Here is an 18,536-nt window from a genome sequence, read left to right as displayed (position 1 = left end):
GAGACCAGAGCTCGCTCGCTCGCTCCCCCCCTTTCTCCCCCCACCCCACCACCATGAAGAGTCCATGAGAAGGCCACCTGCAAACCAGGAAGCGGGCCCTCATCAGACACCAGATCTGCCGGGAACCTTGATCTGGGACCTCCAGCCTCCAGAACCGTGGGAAATAAATGCCTGCTGGTTAAGCCCCCCAGACTACAGGAATTTGTCCTAACTGCCTGAGCCGATGCAGACATCCGTACAGCTCCACAAGAGCACCTGGCCCACCTGAAGATGGGGTACACCACCCTCTCGCCATGTAACAACTTCTCCTGTCCAGGGGAAGACCAGAGTGGTCGCTCGGGCTGTTCTGGCTTGCTCCCAAGATGCAGGAAAAATACTAGTTCAGCTTCCAAACCCAGCTAAGCTGCCGGCAGCAAGATTCCTCCCACAGGACCCACACCTAGAGGCTGCTCGACTGAGTGGGCTGGAGAAAACTCCTTTCACAGCCAGACAGGCTCGGCAACCTCCCAGTCTTGCTGGAATCCAGCAGGTCCAGGCCTGAGCCCTGACTCCTGCTTAAACTAGAGGGTGACACTTAGTACAAAGAACCAGGCCCAGAGAGCATCTGCTGGTGTGGTGGGCAGGCTGGCCTGGCCCTGGACACGCAGCACGTGTCCTGTGCCCTCTAGCAGCCCACCCCTTGGGGCCTCCGTTTCCTCCTCTGTGCTCCTTCTACTGTGGAGATGCCCCCATTCTTATTTGCAGAGGTCAAGCCCTTTCCTGCAGGGTCCCCTGTGCAGCGAGGGAGTCACCGTGCAGTAAGAAATAGAGCTGTCAGAACAAATGAAAAACTTCCAGTCTAATCAGTGAGAGGACCAAGTATCTAAACAAATCTCTCTTCTGGAAAAATAAGAAAATGAAAAAGCAATTACACGTCACACGGCTGATTAGTAATAAATTTCATTTGTGACTAGATGGCGCGGGAGACTAACTCCTGACTTGCTTTCCCTGAAAGGAAAACATGACCCGCGATACTCTCTCATTATGGGAAACAAACCCATCCCTGGTGACTCAGCTCAAATCTCCGTTTTTTTGGTGAGGCCTTCCCTGACCTCACACACCCTCCGCTGTGCTCCCACACCACCTGTGACACCTGGCCTGGCTCCTCCACCATGGCCACCGTGGGCAGGGGCCCATCTTCTTCAGTGTGTGTCCTCTCCTATCCCACATGGTATATACTCATACTTGAACCAATCAAGAAATAAGATTTTTTGAAGACTTTTTTTAAAATTGTGGTCAAATAAACACAACATAAAAGGTACCCCTTTAACTATTTTTAAGTGTACTTAAGTACATTCACATTGTTGCATAACCATCACCACCATCCATCCATGGAAATCTTTTCACCTGCAAAACTGAACCTCCAAACCTATCAGACACTAACTCCCTCCCCTCCCCTCCCCCAGCCCCTGGTAACCACCACTCTTACTTTCTGTCACCATAAATCTGGCAACTCGAGGTACCTCAGGTAAGTGGAATCATATTGTATTTATTTATTTGTGACTGGCTTATTTCACTTAACATATTGTCCTTAAGCTTTATCCATGTTGTAGCATGTGTCAGAATCTCCTTCCTTTTTAAGGCTGCATAATATTCCACTGTTTGTATGTGCCATATTTTGTTTAACCACTCATCCACTGATGGACACTTGGGCTGCTTCCATCTTTTGGGTACTGCAAATAATTATTTGCTGCTATGAACATGGGTGTGCAAATATCTCTTTGACTCCTCACTTTCAATTCTTTTCAGTATTTACTAAAGTAGGATTGCTAGATCAGACTGCAATTCTACGTTTAGTTTTTCAAGGGACCACCATATTGTTTGCCATAGTGACTGTACCATTTACTTTTCCACCAGCAATGCACAAGGGCTCCAATTTCTTCACATCCTTGCCAACACTTGTTATTTTCAATTTTTTGTTAATTGCCATCCTAATGGGCGTGAACTGGTATCTCATTGTGGTTTTGATTTGCATTTCCCCTAATGACTAGTGATGATGAGCATCTTTTCATGTGCTTATTGGCCTCAAGGAATAAGTTTTGAACCAAAGGAATTAATTCCTCCCACTAAGAGAACTTTACTCACAAAAGAAAAGCACCATCTCTTACTACAAGTTGTTTCATCAAGTTGTTTCATCGAGTTGGTTGAGTAAGTGGTTTAGATTCAAAACTCATTTCTCCTGGAAACACCACCATAGGTGACGGCCCCCTAGCAAGACCACCCAAACCCACCTAACAAGCTCTAACTAAGCCTGGGTCCCCATCCTAGGAAGCAGAGACCCCGTACAACCCACGGGAGCTGAGAAAGACGGCAGTTCCTTCTCGCTGTGCTGGAGGAAGCTCTCGGGCAAAACACTTATAAACAGGAGCCACTGCTGTGGCTGGCTTCCCCCAACTTTGCTGAGACCTTCTCTGGCAGCCGGGCCCCAGGCCCTGGGACCCCCCAGTCCTACGAACAGCCCTCAACCTACAAGCTTGTACAATTTTCCACACTCTCAATTTTAAATATTTGAATTAGTTTTCCTGCATTTCAGATCCTGTGTCCTACATGTGGGCGGGGGCTACGACTCCCCACTCCTCACATGAATCTGGTTCTTCCCCAGAAAGCTGCGTGACCCCTGAGTTTCTAAGCTCTTCCATGCAGGGCTGAACACCCTTCACACTCCAGGGTGAATGACTCATTTCTGCAGTAACTCCTGGGATTCAGATACTGCCTCCCCTGGAGGAGAATGTTTCCCGCCCTTCCCCAGAGGCAGAAGGGCTATCAGGAGAGAGGAACTGAAGGGAGAGAGGTGCCTTCTATCCCCAAAGACTGGACAGAGCACTTGTGAAGCTCCTCTGCATAAGATGAAGCTGGAGTCCTAACATAAAGATCAGAGAAGGCAGATGATGCTAAGAGCAGAACATAAGAATCCAGATGACCCACCCAGGAGGGTACCAATAATTTTAAGGAAGTAAACAATTTTGATGTGTATTTCTGCCCTCCTTAACCCCCAGTGCTGATGACAGGAACTCCATGCTAAGGAACGCATGAGTATTTGCTCAAGAGATACTTGGACCCGTCCTCTGAGATGGGAGCCATTACCACCTCCCATTTTACAGATGAGAAAACTGGGGCACAGAAGGGAAATAAGGTGTCCCAGGAACAGCCCATCAGTAGACTTCTCATTTTGAGAGGCTCCAGGCTCTAACTCAAATCTCTCAAGGGAATCTGGACCATCAGACACATAACTGGGGAGAAAAGCAGTCTGGGACACAACAGAAGACCCACTTTCCAGCTGAGGAAAACGGACACTGGGAGACACTGAGGCTCTGCTCCAACCGCCGACAGCAGGTGAGTGGCCCCAGAGCCCCCAGGCCCTTCAGGAAGCCTCCGCACTGCCATGTTTTAGGGTTATTTGCCCACAGTCTGCAGAACAGGCAGCACGAATCTCCCAGCACCAACCCCAAGCTCAGGACGGGCGACTGCTTCTCATGAGAACTACAACATGACGGGTCGAGTTAAAAACATAAATCAATACGCGTTAAAAAGCGCCAGTAGCAAAGCCCAAACCAGGACGCGGAGCTGGCATCCCCTTTCAAACAAATCATTCCTCACCGCAGGGGCGGGGCGGAGAGGGCTGGAGGCTGCCCCGCCAAGGCCGCCAGCGCGGCGGGGGGGGGGGGGGGGCCGCCCGCCGGGCCACAGCTCCGTGGGGAACCGGGGTCACCGCCAACCCGGGTCCCCCAGAAAGCCGGGGAGCACCAGCGCTCAACTGAGGAGGTTTCACTTTTATTTTTAGAGGCTAAGAATGAGTATGGAGGCCGGGTTGCTCCCCCAGTTTCAGCCCTGGTCCTCGCCCTTACCAGGCCCCCCGGGTACCCCGACAAAGGTGAGCTCTCCTCCGCCGGCACTTTTCTTAAGTCCAAGGTGGCTGTTTCTGAAGGGCTTTGCTGTGGGAGCCACAGCCTCTGGGGCATCCCAAATCTACACCTTCACTGGTCCACGCTGGCGCTTCTGTCTGGTCCCCCTAACCGCGCCCCATCAAGAGGCCAGAGTGGTCTCCCTCACCCCGGGTCCCCTCCAACCCTCGAAAGGCTTCAGAGCTCCCCACTCTCTGCCCACACTGAGTCCCCGCTGGCAGGCTTGGTTCTCGTGCCTGCCCCACCCCCACGGGCCCTGCCCCTGGACCGTTGTCCTGGGTACTGCAGTCATACACGCAGGGAGCACTGAAGCCAGGGGTCCCCATGCAGTCTCTCCTGCTCTTCAGCATCTCCAGACCCCCACCCCTGCAGCCCACACACCTTCTCGTGTTCAAAACTTCACTGTAGATATAAGAGAAGTGACCAGTCCTCCAGCAGTGAGCATGCCTGGTATGCCTGGTACTGGGGGCCCCGGGGACAGGCCAGCAGGGCCACCACGGCAAGTGGAGAAGAGACAGACGAAAACATGCATCTGTCGGATGCTCTGTGCTCGCAGGTTCTGCTGGGCATCTGATGGACATTACTGCTAATCCTCGTGGCATCCCAAACTACAGATGGGGACACTGAGGCCTGTAGCTCCATTCCAATATCCTCCCTGCATCTGAGAGAGAGAGAGAGAGAGAGAGACAGAGAGGAGTGTGCAGGGACGGGGCTTCAAAGGCGGGCAGCACGGCACACAGGCAGCCCCACGACCAGATGAAAGGCTGGCGCTGTGCTGGCTTGTTCTGGTGAGTTCACATCCACCTTGTTCAACATTCATGTGGCAATTTTACAAGACACTTCTTTACAAGCTATGCTTGAAATTAACATGCCAGGTTCAAATGATTATGTTTACATTTTCTGTAAGAAATATCCCGCCTCGCAAGTCTCCTCAGGAGTAGGAAACTTTTAAGGATAATCTGTTAGGTGTTAATTATGTTCAGGAATCCTCTTCACACCATCCTAGACAAGTACACTTTGGGGGGGGCGGGGGGAAGGGATGCAGGGAGCAGGCTGCACCATCAGTGGTCCCACAATGAGGCCGTCAGAGGCCCTGACCAGAGCGCTCAAGGAGAGGGGCACTTAAGTGATAAGAGAGCTTTAAGATGAGCTGCTGTCCCTGCCAGGATCCAATGCAAAAGTTTACTGGCCTGACCGAGAAAACAATGCAAGAAACAGAAGGAAACGCCTGTTCATAGTGATTCTGCTGGTTCCAACCAGGCCTTCCTAAGACCTCCATCTCTCTCTACATTGTGTCTCGGATCTGAGGGCTGGAAAGGCCATGAGAAACAACTCAGGCCATGAGAAACATCATTCAGAGGGAAGAGAGTGAGTGGTCAGCAGCTGCAGAGGGGGCAGCACCAACCAGCCCCCCTACATCAGGCCAAACTGGGACCAAACAGCAGAGCACAGCCTGACTGCTTGCCTTCAACCCAGCTCCACATGGCTTGAAACCCACCACCAACATGATTGGTGTGGATGAATGATTCACTAAGCCCTATCTATAAGGAATTTAGGGAACAGGGCTCCCTCCACAGGGATGAGGCAGCCTGGACACAGGGTTAGACTCACAGATGACCTTTCCAGGGCCCTAAGATTTTGGTTCACCTCCATATACAGACAGCCTGATGAAACAATGATTTTAAAGATAACTATTGCTTTCAAGTTCTATGTGGTAGTAACTGGTGTGATAAACTACTTAGGCTGGGACATCGATCGTGACAAGATGAAAATAAATTTATTGTAAACTGTGCTTCAAAGTGAACAGGGTGGTGGGGGGGGGGGAGTTTGTCCCTTTAAGAAGTCTTCTGTTTCTTGAGGTCTCCCTATATGCCAGGCACTGGGACATGTCCTGGGAATTCAAAGATGACCAAGGTACTACTCCCTCCCTGCCCAGGGGGGAAAAACAACACAGGGGTGATGTAATAACAAAAGTATGAAGAGAGAGCCATGGGACCACCCTACATGCAGAAGCAGAGCCACCAGAGCAGGGGACTGTCACTGATTCTGAAAGGAGGTTGCCAGAGGGCAAACTGGTATCTAGTTGTTCTAAGCAGAGGCGCTCCCACCTGCCAAGGCAGAGACTCGAACGAGTACAGCCTGTTTCAGAAACAGCCAGAGTTGTTGTTCAAAATGCCTGAGATGATGGCAGGGTGCAGTCCTGTCAGATGGCCAAACCAATGACTTCCAAATTAAAAATAATGAAAAGCAATCATGGAGAGATACGTCTGAAACTTTCAAAATTAAAACTGAATAACCATCTATCCACTAACTTAGTGCAGTCTCAACTAAGGAAGTGACAAAGTGGATTTGGAAAATACCAAAAATGTAGGAAGCCAAATCCTGAAAAACGTCTAACAAAATACAACCAACGGGAGACCCAGCACCAGTAACAGAAGTGTTTGTTATTATTCTCTTTTAGGATTTCTGGCTAGTGAGCACCTTAACTACATAAAATTGCCCAAGGGGCAATGTAAGAATGATAATTAAAGTCTTACCACGTATTTTAAGTAAAGCAATGGGAAGTAAATCTTGCTTATTTTTCAAAGTGAATCAATAGGGGTTTTTTAAAATCCCTAATCTCAAAAGAAATATTTTAGAACTTGTCACTTATTAAAGTCCTGTAAAAACATCTTAAATACTAAATTGTAAAAAACAAAAACAAAAACAAAACAAACAAAAAAAACACACACTAAGTATCACAACTTGCCAAAGTTGCTAATATCACTTAGGAAGACCCTAATTCTCTCACGCTAGCTCACTGACACATTAGAACAATCTTAATTCAAAACCATAGCCCAGTGGTTTCTACAGAAGCCTGTAGTCTCCACATTCTCCTGCAACGGGGCTCCCAGGAACCAAGCCAGATGGCAAAACCTAAGATTGGGGGGTGGGGGGAGGGAAGGGGGTGGCATGGCGCTCATCATCCTTAGGGCACTGACGAGGTTGAATTTCCTTTCTGGCCACTAGATGGCGCCTACGCATTAGTGAAGCGGGCAAAGAGCGCACTGGACACTTCTCAGACCCTGGCAGAAATTGACAAATGAAAGGATTAGGAGAGAAAGCACAAAAAACAGATCTCTGACATGGAAGGGGAACTGTAGGCACCGGCGACTATTTACTGAGAAAAGGTAAAGTCACACAACTGTATTTAACAAGCAAATTGCAATGCTGGTAAGCACCATAGCAAAAATAAATTTTATCACAGAACACAACATTTATTGAGCACCTACTATGTGCCAGGCTCTAATATCACACTTAAATGACAATGGCAGTCAAATTTCAAGGGTGTCCTATATCTCCAGCACTACCTGAAGAACACCTCTGTTCCAGGATGTCACGTCCATAAGAGCAGCAGCAAGCTCAAGTCTTAGGGCTCAGTATGTGCCAGCCTCTGTTCTGAGCACTTGACATATGTATTAGTTCACTTTGTTTTTATAAAGGTCTGAAATTACTTATAATTTCTCAAATGAGGAAACTGAGGCACAGAAAGATTAAATAATTTCCTTGACACCTTAGCTACTGAGGAGCTGAGATTCAAACCAAGCTCTCTGGCTGCACTGCTTTGTACAGCCTCATGAAATGACAACAGTTCAGGTACCAGACAAAACAAATCACTGTTAATGAGCACAGCAGTGGGTATGAACTTAAAAGGAACAAGGGGGAAGTCAGGTCTGCAGAAGTGAGGGTAACTGAGAAAAGCTTCATGAAGGAGAAGGAACCTGAATTAGAAATTACAGGATGGCATCTCGGATCTATTAAAAAGGTATCTGGGGGAAAGGAATTAACTGACTTAATGTCCCTTCTTCAGACAGTTACAGTATTGTCCCTACTTTACAGATCTGAAACCTACAGATTTTTATTTTATTTTTGGGAGGAGGGCAATTTGATTTATTTATTTTTAATAGAGGTACTGGGGATCGAACCCAGGACTTCGGGCATGCTAAGCACGTACTCTTACTACTGAGCTATACCCTCCCCCCAGATTAAAGTGAAAAACTTCCCCCCCACTCCATAATTTTTCTGACTTTAATTTTCTAAATGTATTAGAAGATGGTTTTATTTTGTTGTTTGATGAGAAAAGGAGAAAATTCTCTTCTAGTTATCTCAAGTCTCTACATTTCTGTTGAGACTCAGAAAAATTAAATAACTTGTTCAGGGCCTAGGAACAAATTTCAGGGAAGGAGAAACTAGAACCAGGTGACCTTACCATTTGCCAAGAGCAGCCCTTTCTGCTATTCAGTATGGGAGTCGCAAAGCAGTATAGAAGAAAAACATTCCAGGCCATGAACACAACAAGAGCAAACCAAGGAGACAGGAATGGGCTTATTTACAGAGGAGCTAAAGCACAGTTGCCGGAGAGCACTGGGAATGAACACGGGATCCCTACAGCAAAGTCTAAGTAAGGATGGATTACAGTCCAAGATGAGGCCCCTTGGATATGATTCCCCAACACTACAAAAGGCACATCCTGAGAATCTTGGGCTGGCAAGTCCATCAAAGCAGAGGGAGGGCACAGGAGTCAGAGTGCCCAGCCCAGAGGCCAACCAAGCATCTCCTCTAAGAGTCCATGCAGGTCTGGACTGGACCAGGGTGGAGCCAGGAAAGGGGCAAATCTGAACAATTTCAAGTGACTCCGTGAGGTAGAAACATTCAATGATCCAGCCTCCCCAGAAAAGGGCTGCAGAATTTAAATTTAACTGGAAATTCCATCCTGACCCAACTTTCGTTATTGAAAATCTTACTGAGCTAATTTACGTTAGACAGAAAAATCCCAAGTATATCGCTCGACCAAGTAAAGCAACAATAACAGAAGAATTTCCTGTGACCAAACTATACCATGTTGTGGCCATGCATTTGCCATGAACTCATTATCCATGGAAATCAGACAGAACAACTAAGGAAAGCTGAACAGCAGATCTTCCTCTATCGCTGGTCTCTTTGTACAACTATTTTCATGTCAATCTGTGTTTGTCTTTCAAATGCGGAGTCAATGAGCCTGTGGTAGATATTACTCCACTACTAATTAGACCCCGGAAAATTCAGTGGGGAGAATGAATACAGGATGATCTGAGCACAACTGCTGAGGATTTTATAAACTAAATACACTTAATAGCTGATGACTTCAGAACACTCCTGCCAGCTGAGACAGCCAGGTGGATCACGGACCTCTCACCTGGGCTTTCTTTCTATGCTTCCTACTTTTCTCCAAGAAGTTATTAAAGGTCCCTAAGATACTTTCAATTTGGGGGAAAAAAAAAACCCAAAATTGTTATAAACTCATCTCTCCCTAATCATCATCAGACTTCTGTTCCTTAAGGTGTTATTAATTAAAGTTTGCCTAACTCAAATTGGTACTGTCTCATTTACTTAGTCAAACACGTATTTCCAATAATCAGTTTTACAGAGACAAACCACTGCCTGTATTTTATGTGAGACGATAAGCCGGAAATAGGCATCCACAATATCTCAGGAAAATTTCTAAAGTTCTGCTCTATAAAACATTTACGCTTTAAGGCTGTCAACATATATTTGCTCTCCCATGTCAAGAGTAACTTAGAAAGTGGTAATGCATAATACACCTGAATTTCAACACTGATAAAGAATTCCAAAGCCAGTTTAAAGAAAGCTACTGCCAGGTTTAAAAGAAAGTAGCCATATAAAAGTATACAAAATAGCAACAATAATGTATTTGAAACTGTCAGAATTTGGATGAATGGATGGAAATACACACACACACACACACACACACACACACAATTCTGAATGAGTGGCATGTTATTATATAACTGTTACTAAAGTCGGTGCTTGTTTTGTTAAGGGAACTAAGAGAGTGCAGCGTGATATAAAAAATAAAGTTTCAAACCTCCCTCCTCCAAGAACTTTCTGGACTAGGAACAGAATACTTTCTAAAGTCTTTAAAACATAAATGCTTAAATTAAAAAAAAATTAAGACTTCCAGGTGATTACAGTGTGAACAACTTAAAGCAGGCAGAGCCATATCTGTGATATTTGGTGGTACCAGTCTTCTGCATGCGCATTCTCCCCATCTGGCTAGCCACCAATCTATGTCAGACAAGAAGGTGTGGGCTTTACGGCCATCAGCCATCATAGGTGGGACACTCAGCTCCACAGACACATCTCCAGCAACTTATCAAGTAGCCCTCACCAGCCCTATCCAAGGACAGGACAAATATGAGAATGAAGGCAGTCCCTGTGTCCGTACTTACTTTTCGCAGTCATAAACAGCAACAGTACACTGTAAAAGTTACTGCAACCGTAGGCATTCATTCATGCCTCATCATAAAAGAAACTACGTTTCAGTTGTGCTCCTGTAAAATCTGAATAGCAACCTATAAGTTTAAAAATTCTTATAGTCCAGGGCAGAAAAAAAGGAAAGAAACATGAAAGCCTTGTTTAGTAGCTTGTTTCTATAGTGTTTTAAATACTAAGCATAGAAAGTAATTCCTATGATAAAGACTCTTATCTTTAAAACTAATGTAGGATAGTTTATGACATCAGAATGAATTTTAAAAGAACTGGGTCCAATAAGTACTCAATATGTATTTACTGAGGAGAAAAGGAAGGAGAAAAAAAAAAGTCTCAATTCAAGTAAAGAAATATCAGTATTCCCTTCAGATTTTGCAATTAATCAATTTCATTCATAAGCCGTAAGTGAAAAGGGGCATAAGTGGGAAGAGTAGAGAAATTTTCAAAACTGATATTTGAGACTTTACAACATGAGTAAAACTGATTTAAAATTTACTCTTCAAAGTTCAAAAGTCTAAAAATCAAAGACATTGTTAATATTTTGAGTCAAATATAACCAAAACAATTTAACAAAAGAAACAGACTTCATCTTGCCCAGGGAACATGCATCTATTGAGGTAACAGCCCAACTTGTTTTTAAAGATCTTTTGTTTACCCACCACTTTATACTAAACTTATGCCCTTTCCTCAGAACAAATCAGTTCCTTCCAGATCCTTAGGAGATGGGGTAGGAGCTGCGCTTATTTCAAACTTTTAATCTTTCCAAATACTGAAAATCCGCCCCAAATGTCAACAGGTCTCAATGTGCACAAACACTGGGACTTCTGCTCCCTCTCCACCCCAACCTTAGTTTCAGCCAAATCATCTCTTTACAAATAACTGGAAAAGTTCCTCTTGACAATCCGATGCCAAAGACCATTTTCAAGGAGGGGTCTGAGTGCCTCATTCATTATTCCATCTGTTGTCTTTAGAGTGTTGAGAATTTTCCTTCTGAACATCTCAGAGAGATAAATCAAGAAGCTATGCCCCTAGCACGTGTGCAACCATTATATATTTAGTACAATTGAGAGCGGTGCATCTCTTGGACTCAGATAGCACCTGTCATAAGTTGGCTAAGAAAAGCAGTTCAAAGCAAGCTGGCCCGCAGGCACAAATACCTCTTCTATGAACTAGGGTTGATTTTTAAATGAGTTTAAAAAAAAAATAGAAGAAAATCACAACCCAGAGAGAAACACAGCTTGGATTCTTTACAATTAAAAAATATTTCAAGATTTAATTGCCCCCTCAGTCTCATTCTTACCCTGCTCACACTTTTAAAAGCAGCAAGGTATTTTAAGTTATACAAGGCCTTACAATTATGAAAGTTTCCTCAAGATTTCCAGAAAGCTAGCTAAGCCATGTATAATCCAGAAAAGTTTTCAAATAAGTCCCATCTTTCTTACAGCTCAAAACATGTCCCATGCAACGCTCACATACACACGCGTAACTCCCTAAAGTTTTGGCAAGTGGTAACTACAACACTGTCCATTTTTAATCACAATTGTCATAACCAACTATAAAGAAGGCAGGGCAGCTGATGGAGATGGGTGACTGTCTCGTGTGTGTCACGGCCTGACAGTGACACCACAATAGGAGGAAAGGGCTTAAGAAGGCAACTGTGCCTCAGTGCCGCACAGGCCTTCAGAAGGTCAACAACACTGATTTGCTTCCTATCTTAAGTCTATAGAAATGTTTTTAAAGGGCCTTTAAATTGTTGTTTGCTGTCTATTTGAGAACTGTGTATCCTGTGCTGAGTCTGAAAAACATCTGAATTTTCAAGCAACTATGTTTCACACAGGATTATAGACAATGTCCCAAGGACAAAAGGAAAGTTCTCTGTCTTTGCAAGCTCAGGCAGCACAGGGTCCGGCTTCCATCCAGCAGGTGCTCAATAAGTGCTGGCTGGATTCAGTTGCATCTTACGGCAGTCTTACCAAACAAATGAAACCAGATTGAAAAGGAAGCTACTGTCCCTTGAGGGCTCTCCTTGGCAAAACTCTAAGGCAACAAGTGAAAATGATACAGTTCATATTCATTACTGCCTTGATCTTGCAACAATAGGAAAAGCAGGAAACATTTTTATTGGCAAACTGAGCCTGAGATAAAGACCAAAAACAAATGTAAACAACAATTATTCTTCAGGTCTTTTCCTATTAAAAGTCCAAGGTAAATCTGGATAAACACAGAATAGTTTGAAAACAAAAATGCCTTTGCTAGTTTTTAAAACTTCTGTTCAAAAAGAAATTTTAATTTTTTTTTTTTAATCATCGTATGCCTGAAAAAAAAAAATGCTGTATCCTACAAGGATTCTTTTTCCTGCTCAGATTCTGGTGCTGTTTTAGAAGTAAAACAATCAACAAAAGGGGAAAAAAGAGCCCGCTACATTAAAATGGACGGTTCTTCCTCAGTTTTTACTACCAGGGTGGTTAATATGGGGTATCAAAAGAGACAGTGGAAATTCTTTATCATCTTAAAACATCAAATTATTTCTTTGTTGGAAAACATACATAAGAAAACTGGAAAAACAAAACGCCATCCAGACTCGGCTCCTAAACTCTAATCTTGGAAAGACCAAAACTGTCTCAGACTCAGTTAAGGATTTTACTGTTACAAATCTAACTTTCTCTACTAGTATGTGTATATGTGTGTGTGTTTTAATGCAACCCTCAATCCTCAACTTGAGCTATGTCTAACCAAGATTCTTTTTTCCTGTCTGTCCCTTTCTCCAATGACATTGAACCTCTGCTGTTAGAGCTTCAATGATCAGTTTCTGGTATTATTGTAGTTCATGGATCTGAAAAACTCCATAAATAAAAGAGAGATAGAGAGACACCAACCTGCTGGACAAACTGACTTAATAATTTTAATCTAGATTCTATGCTCAAAGAATTCTTTTTCAATTTTTGCGTATTTCTTTTTAAAAAAAACAGCTTTATTGGGATATAATTCACATACCATAAAGTCACTAATTTAAAGTGTACAATTCAATGGTTTTTAGTATTTTCAGAAAGTTGTGCAACCATCACCACAGTCCAATTTTAGAACATTTTCATCACCCCAAAAAAGTCCATACCCATTAGCAGTCACACTCCCCACTCCCTGCTCCCCTCAGCCCCACGCAACCAGTAATCAACTTGCAGTCTCTAAGGATTCGCTTACTCTGGACTTCGTATAAATGGAATCATACAATACGTGGTCTTTTGTGACTGACTTCTTTCACTTAGCATCGTGTTTTTAAGGTTCTTCCAGCCAACCTTAGCATATTTCTTCACATTGGGCTTCTCTGATTCTTCTTGACAAATCAAACATATAACCTTTTAAACTTCCAACTCACGCCCACCCCTCCACAAAAGTACCTTTTACTTGCTATTTCCTTCTAGGCTAAACTATAATTTGCTGTTTACGTTCTTTCCAAACTTCTTATTCTAGATTCTTCTTCTGGTAATAAAACAGCAACCTCTTTAAACACCAACCTTTCACGTACCTACATTCCCCTGACAATAGGGTAGATCTGACAGTGCCTGGGGCAGAAAGATGACTGAATCCTTTTAATGAGATGGCCACAATATGGTTAAAGTGCATTTTTTTTTAAACAAAAGCCATCAGAGTATTTGGCTATCACTCCTAACTCCCAAACCTCCCTTACTTAGATGCTCTGTTCACGATACACTGATACAAATGTCTGTATGACTTCATCCACTTCAAGACTTCTAAATTTTCTAAGTTAAAGAGTAAAAAAAAAAAAAATCATCTTACTGTTATCACACTCTGAGAGAAAACACTAATTCCTAAATAGGCCAACACAACAGGAACCAACACCACCCCAATCTTTCTGCCTATGCTAGACGGTCAAAAGAATGCTGATCTCTGATAGGACTCAGTCATTTGTTTCTATCAGAAGTAAGCATTCTCACACCTTTTGGACTAAAAACGGAACATACGTTGACACTGAGCATATGATTTACTCCTGAAAACTTCAGAGCTGTAGGGAGGGTTAGGTAGTGAGTTAGGACTTCAACAAACCACAATCAGGATTGGGATGCCTTCTGGCCATACGTCCAGCTTTCGGAAACTAACTATTTTCAAGGGATTCTTGAGAAAGTTTTGGCATCTCGGATTATAAAAGTACATTAAAACGCCCCTTCCCCTCCTGCCTCTTTTTTCAAGGGGAAAAAAAAGCACCTTTCACAAAGAATATTTTTCATAAAGAACTTCAAACAGCAAGACACCCAATTTTAAAATGCTCAACTCCTGCATCAGAGAACCAAGGCCATCCCTGCTACTGTGAATTTCAGAACTTAACTAACATTAAACAATCAAATTAGAGACACGACACAGTTCAACAGCATGCCACAACAAAATGGATTAACTCTCCTGTGTCTCCCAAACTATATTTCGCTTTTAAACTCTAGAAACCCTCCTGTGTCCCCCCAAACACCGTCTGTGAGCCTTAGAAGGGAGCCGAAAGCCTTTCGCCCAATCCAGTGTGCTAGAAGTTTGGAAAACAAAGAGCAGGAGAGCTCAGATTTGTGGAAGGTCGGGACTCAATCTGAGTCTCTTGCTCCACGCAGTAAACACGCTAATTCTATAAAAATCTGCTCTTACCCCATCATGGACTCATTTCTTACACAAAGGTTAAGAAGGGTTTGTTTATACAGCCTTTAGGAATTGCCCCTGCGATGGGGTCAGGCAGCCCTCGCTGCCTCCTGGTTCTCCCCCTCACTCTTTAGGTCTCAGTCGTGATTTTTCAGAGTTAATTGGCACCACCTGCATACCCTCGGCAACCATTACTCACCAACACGCCCTCGCCGTTCCCAGCCCCAGTTCTGTGACTGCATTTAAACTTTAATCGTGTTCAAGTTACCCTGCCTTCGCGAATGTACCAGAAAGCCACACTTGAATGTTCTGAGAAGATCAGCACCCCCTCCTTCTCCTCCCTCCACACACCGCGGGGCCCTAAGTTCTCCCTCCCTCGCTCCGTGCACTTCCCTACCCGGGCCCGACATTACCAAAACAAAAGCTATCCGATTGCAAGCGATAGCGTGTGGAGCGATATTGCTTATTAACTATGTACAAAGGAAGTGCGGGGTAGGGGGAGGGCGTGCAACAGAACTCTGGCCACCAAGCCAAGGCCAGGGCTGTGCGCTCGCAAAACAAAACACCCTCCTCCACACCCCCGCCGCCGACCCTGGAGCTCCTTAAACGACGGCGCACGACACCTCTCGCCAGGGCCAGGCGTCTAGGTGTCCCCGTGCGGCCTTGTGGCTGCAGCTACAGCCCCACATTATGAGCACGTGTGTGGCAATGCACGTCGGCTCCAACCACACATACTCCCGCACATTCGGATGCTGCCCTACCACCCCCTCGGCCCTCCAGGAGGAGGAGAGCGTCCACGGGCCGAAAGAAACCCGGAGTAGGTCCCAGAACCCTGTGAACTGGGGGCCCGGACGCGCTCCCCGGAAGCTCCCCGACTGAATCAGGGCCCCCGACCTCGCGGTTTTTTAGGGGCTGCACGGGAGGGTGGGGGGGTCTCGGTGGGAATGGTCCCCGCACCCCGGAGCCGCACTGGGCAGCCCCGGGCAGGTAACCCGCCGCGGACCCGCGAAAGCGACAGGGAAGGCCAGAAACACGAAGAGCCCAAGGGGCAAGGCGCTGGGCGACAGGAGGCCGCCCTGGGGTGTTTAGGAACCTGTCCTGGGGCCACGGGGCCTCCCTGCCGGGCACCTCCGCCTCAAGGGTAACTTCCACCCCCGGGGCCGGTGGTCTGCCCGCTCCCGCCACTGGGAACCGAGTCTGCCCCAGCCCCGAGGGCGCCGCGCGGCCGCAGGAGCTGTCACCGCTTCCTGCGCGTCGCGCGGGGACCAGCGCTGAGTGCGGGGCGGCCCCGCGCGCCGGGAGGGGTGTGAGCTGCTGGTGGTGGGGTCCGGCCTGCCGCGAACTTCCCAACTGCAGCCCCAGCGCCTGACCCGGCTGCGGGCCGCCGGGAGTGAGCGCGGCGGAGACAGCCGGCCCCGGGGCAGGGCTCTCGGGACAGCGAAAGAGAAAGCCACTGAGGCCCTTCCCGCGCGGGGATGCGCTGGGCCGGGGCCCTCGGGGCTCCAAACTAACGAGCCTGGGCCCGGGGCCCCTCCGCCTTCCGGCCGAGCCCCTCGGCGCCCCGCCCCGCGGCTCCCCAGCCCCGGGCCCGACAGCTGCGACGGTGGCAACTCGGGTTTCGCAAACAGGGCGCAGCCCCTCGGAGGAAAAGTTCCCGCAGTGGCCGCGGGCGGCGGGCACATACTCACTTTCTCCACTCGTCGGCCACAGCGAGAGCGCGGCGGAGAAAAACAGGAGCCCCCACAGCGAGGTCGGGGACCCTCCTCCGGAGCCAGACTTCATTCCTTTTATTTGGGACGAAATTCCCCTTTCTCAAAAAAAAAGGGGGGGTGGAGGAAAAGAAAAAGTCTCAAACTCAGTCTTCGCCCCCCTCCAAAAACAAGGGCTAGGGAAACAATACTCCAAAGGCGGCGCCGGCCGGGGTCCGCCGGGCTGCGCGGACGGGGCGGGCGGCGGCGCGGGGCGGCCCCTCAGCGCCGGCAGCCGCGGCCCAGGGCTCGGCGGAGTCGGGAACCCGAGGCGCGCCGGGGCGGGCTGTCGGCGTCGTCGGCCTCCATTTTCAAACCCAGAGAGGCAGGAGAGGGAAAAAACTGCAAAGAAAGGGGGCAAAGCCCAAATCCGTCTCGGCGAGGAAAAACAAACCCGACCCCACACAGAGGGGGAGGCTGTCCGACGCCCGAGCCTCCGCGGCCGGAGGGCGCGACGCAGTTAGCAAGATTGCCCCGAAGTCCGGGTCCCGGGCGAGGCCGGCCGGGGGCAGAAATGCGACGTAAAAATGAATGAGCGGCTCCCCCTCCTCCTCCTCCTCCGGGCTCCGCTCGCCGCCGCCGCCTCCTCCCTCAGCGCCGCCGCCGCCGCCGCCGCGAGCTCCTTCCCAAATCCAGGACACACACAAAGCGGCGGGCCGGCCGCGCCGCGCTCAGCACTCCCGCCGCGCCGCCCGGGCTCCGCGCCGCCGCCCCGCGCCGGCCCCCGCCCGGCCCCCGCCCGCAGCCGCCGGCTCCGCGCGCGGGGGCTCCGGCTCGCTGAAGGTCAAAGCCGAGGAGCGCGGCGCGCCGTGGAGCTCCCCTCGCGCGGGAGGGGCGTGGAGAGCCCGGGGAGCGGGGCCGAGGGTCTGCAAGCGCCGGGCACGGGCGCGCCGGGGGCAAGCTCGCCGGCGGCGTCCCTCTCGCTCGCTCGCCTCTTGAGTTCGCCTGGTGCGCTCGCTCCTCCTCGGGTTTTTTCTTTTTTCTTTTTTTTTTTTTTCTTCCGCTCAGCGGAGTTAATGCTGGTAAACAAGAGCCTCAGCCTCGCCGCGCCGCTGCCGCCGCCGCTGCCACACACTGGGGGCTCGCGCGCGCGCGCGCTCGGGACCGCGCACACGCGCCCGCGCGCACACTGGAGCGGCCACAGCCGCAGCCGCGGCGCGCGGAGGGCCTGGCCCAGGCCGGCGCGCGCCAAGAGCCGGAGCCCGGGATCCCAGGGACGTGCGGAGCGGAGCCCGGGCGTGGGATGCGAAGCGGCTAGGCACCGCCCCCGCCCCCCGCCCGCTCGGGCACAGGCGCGCGCCCCAGCACACGCGCGCGCGCGCCCACACGTTCCCGCCCCCACCCGCACTGCGCCGGCCACCCTGCACGCGCCCTCCCCTCCCGCAAGACTCCAAAAACAATGCCCCCGGCGCCGGTCCGGGATCGGCGGAGAAGCTAGCAGGGGAGACGAAGGAGGGGCTGGGGCGGGGTGGGCGGGGAGTGCGGGGCCCGAGAGGTTCATTGAAAACAACAACAGCACGGCTGGAAAGCGCCTTTCCCCGGTTCTTGAAAAGCTTCATTGTTTCTTGCAGCTGTTGCAAAATAAATAAATAAGTGCGTGCATGCGGCATTTTTTCGCAGCATGCTAGAAAGCCTGAACGTGGCGGGTGGGGCACACCTGGGAGAAAGGAGACCCCCAGGCTACTAAGGCGGGCACTTTCACGCAAGGCTGGGGCGGCCGCGGCGTCGCCACTGGGGAGCCTACAGTTGCAAGGCTCTCGGGCAGCTAGGGGGAAGGGCGCGACCCGCGTGGCTGGGCCCCGGGAGCAAGGGGAGACAGCCCGCGGGGCCATTAGCCTGGGAAGGGGGGCCCAGACAGGCTGCCCCGCGTGCCCAGGGCGCGTCCCCACGGCTGCCGCCAGGG

General features: G+C 48.7%; 1 protein-coding gene across 2 annotated transcripts in view; it reads right to left on the bottom strand.

Moving 5' to 3' along the window:
• The window catches only part of IGF1R (insulin like growth factor 1 receptor), a 280,712-nt gene extending 262,973 nt beyond the window's left edge, over positions 1-17,739 (bottom strand). The window contains exon 1 of one of the 2 annotated variants that reach the window (XM_010962914.3): positions 16,574-17,739. In XM_010962914.3, coding sequence (XP_010961216.3) covers positions 16,574-16,667 — 94 coding nt within the window. In that variant the 5' untranslated portion in view covers positions 16,668-17,739. Of the gene's footprint in view, positions 1-15,084; positions 15,143-16,573 lie in introns of those variants that run through there. The other variant, XM_074353927.1, reaches the window with a different exon arrangement.
• Positions 17,740-18,536: the final 797 nt, after the last annotated feature.

This window comes from Camelus bactrianus, chromosome 27 (genome assembly GCF_048773025.1).
Source record: "Camelus bactrianus isolate YW-2024 breed Bactrian camel chromosome 27, ASM4877302v1, whole genome shotgun sequence".
NCBI classification, from domain to species: domain Eukaryota; kingdom Metazoa; phylum Chordata; class Mammalia; order Artiodactyla; family Camelidae; genus Camelus; species Camelus bactrianus.
The sequence above is the reverse complement of the archived record's forward strand: the minus strand, read 5'-3'. Positions and strand labels throughout refer to the sequence as shown.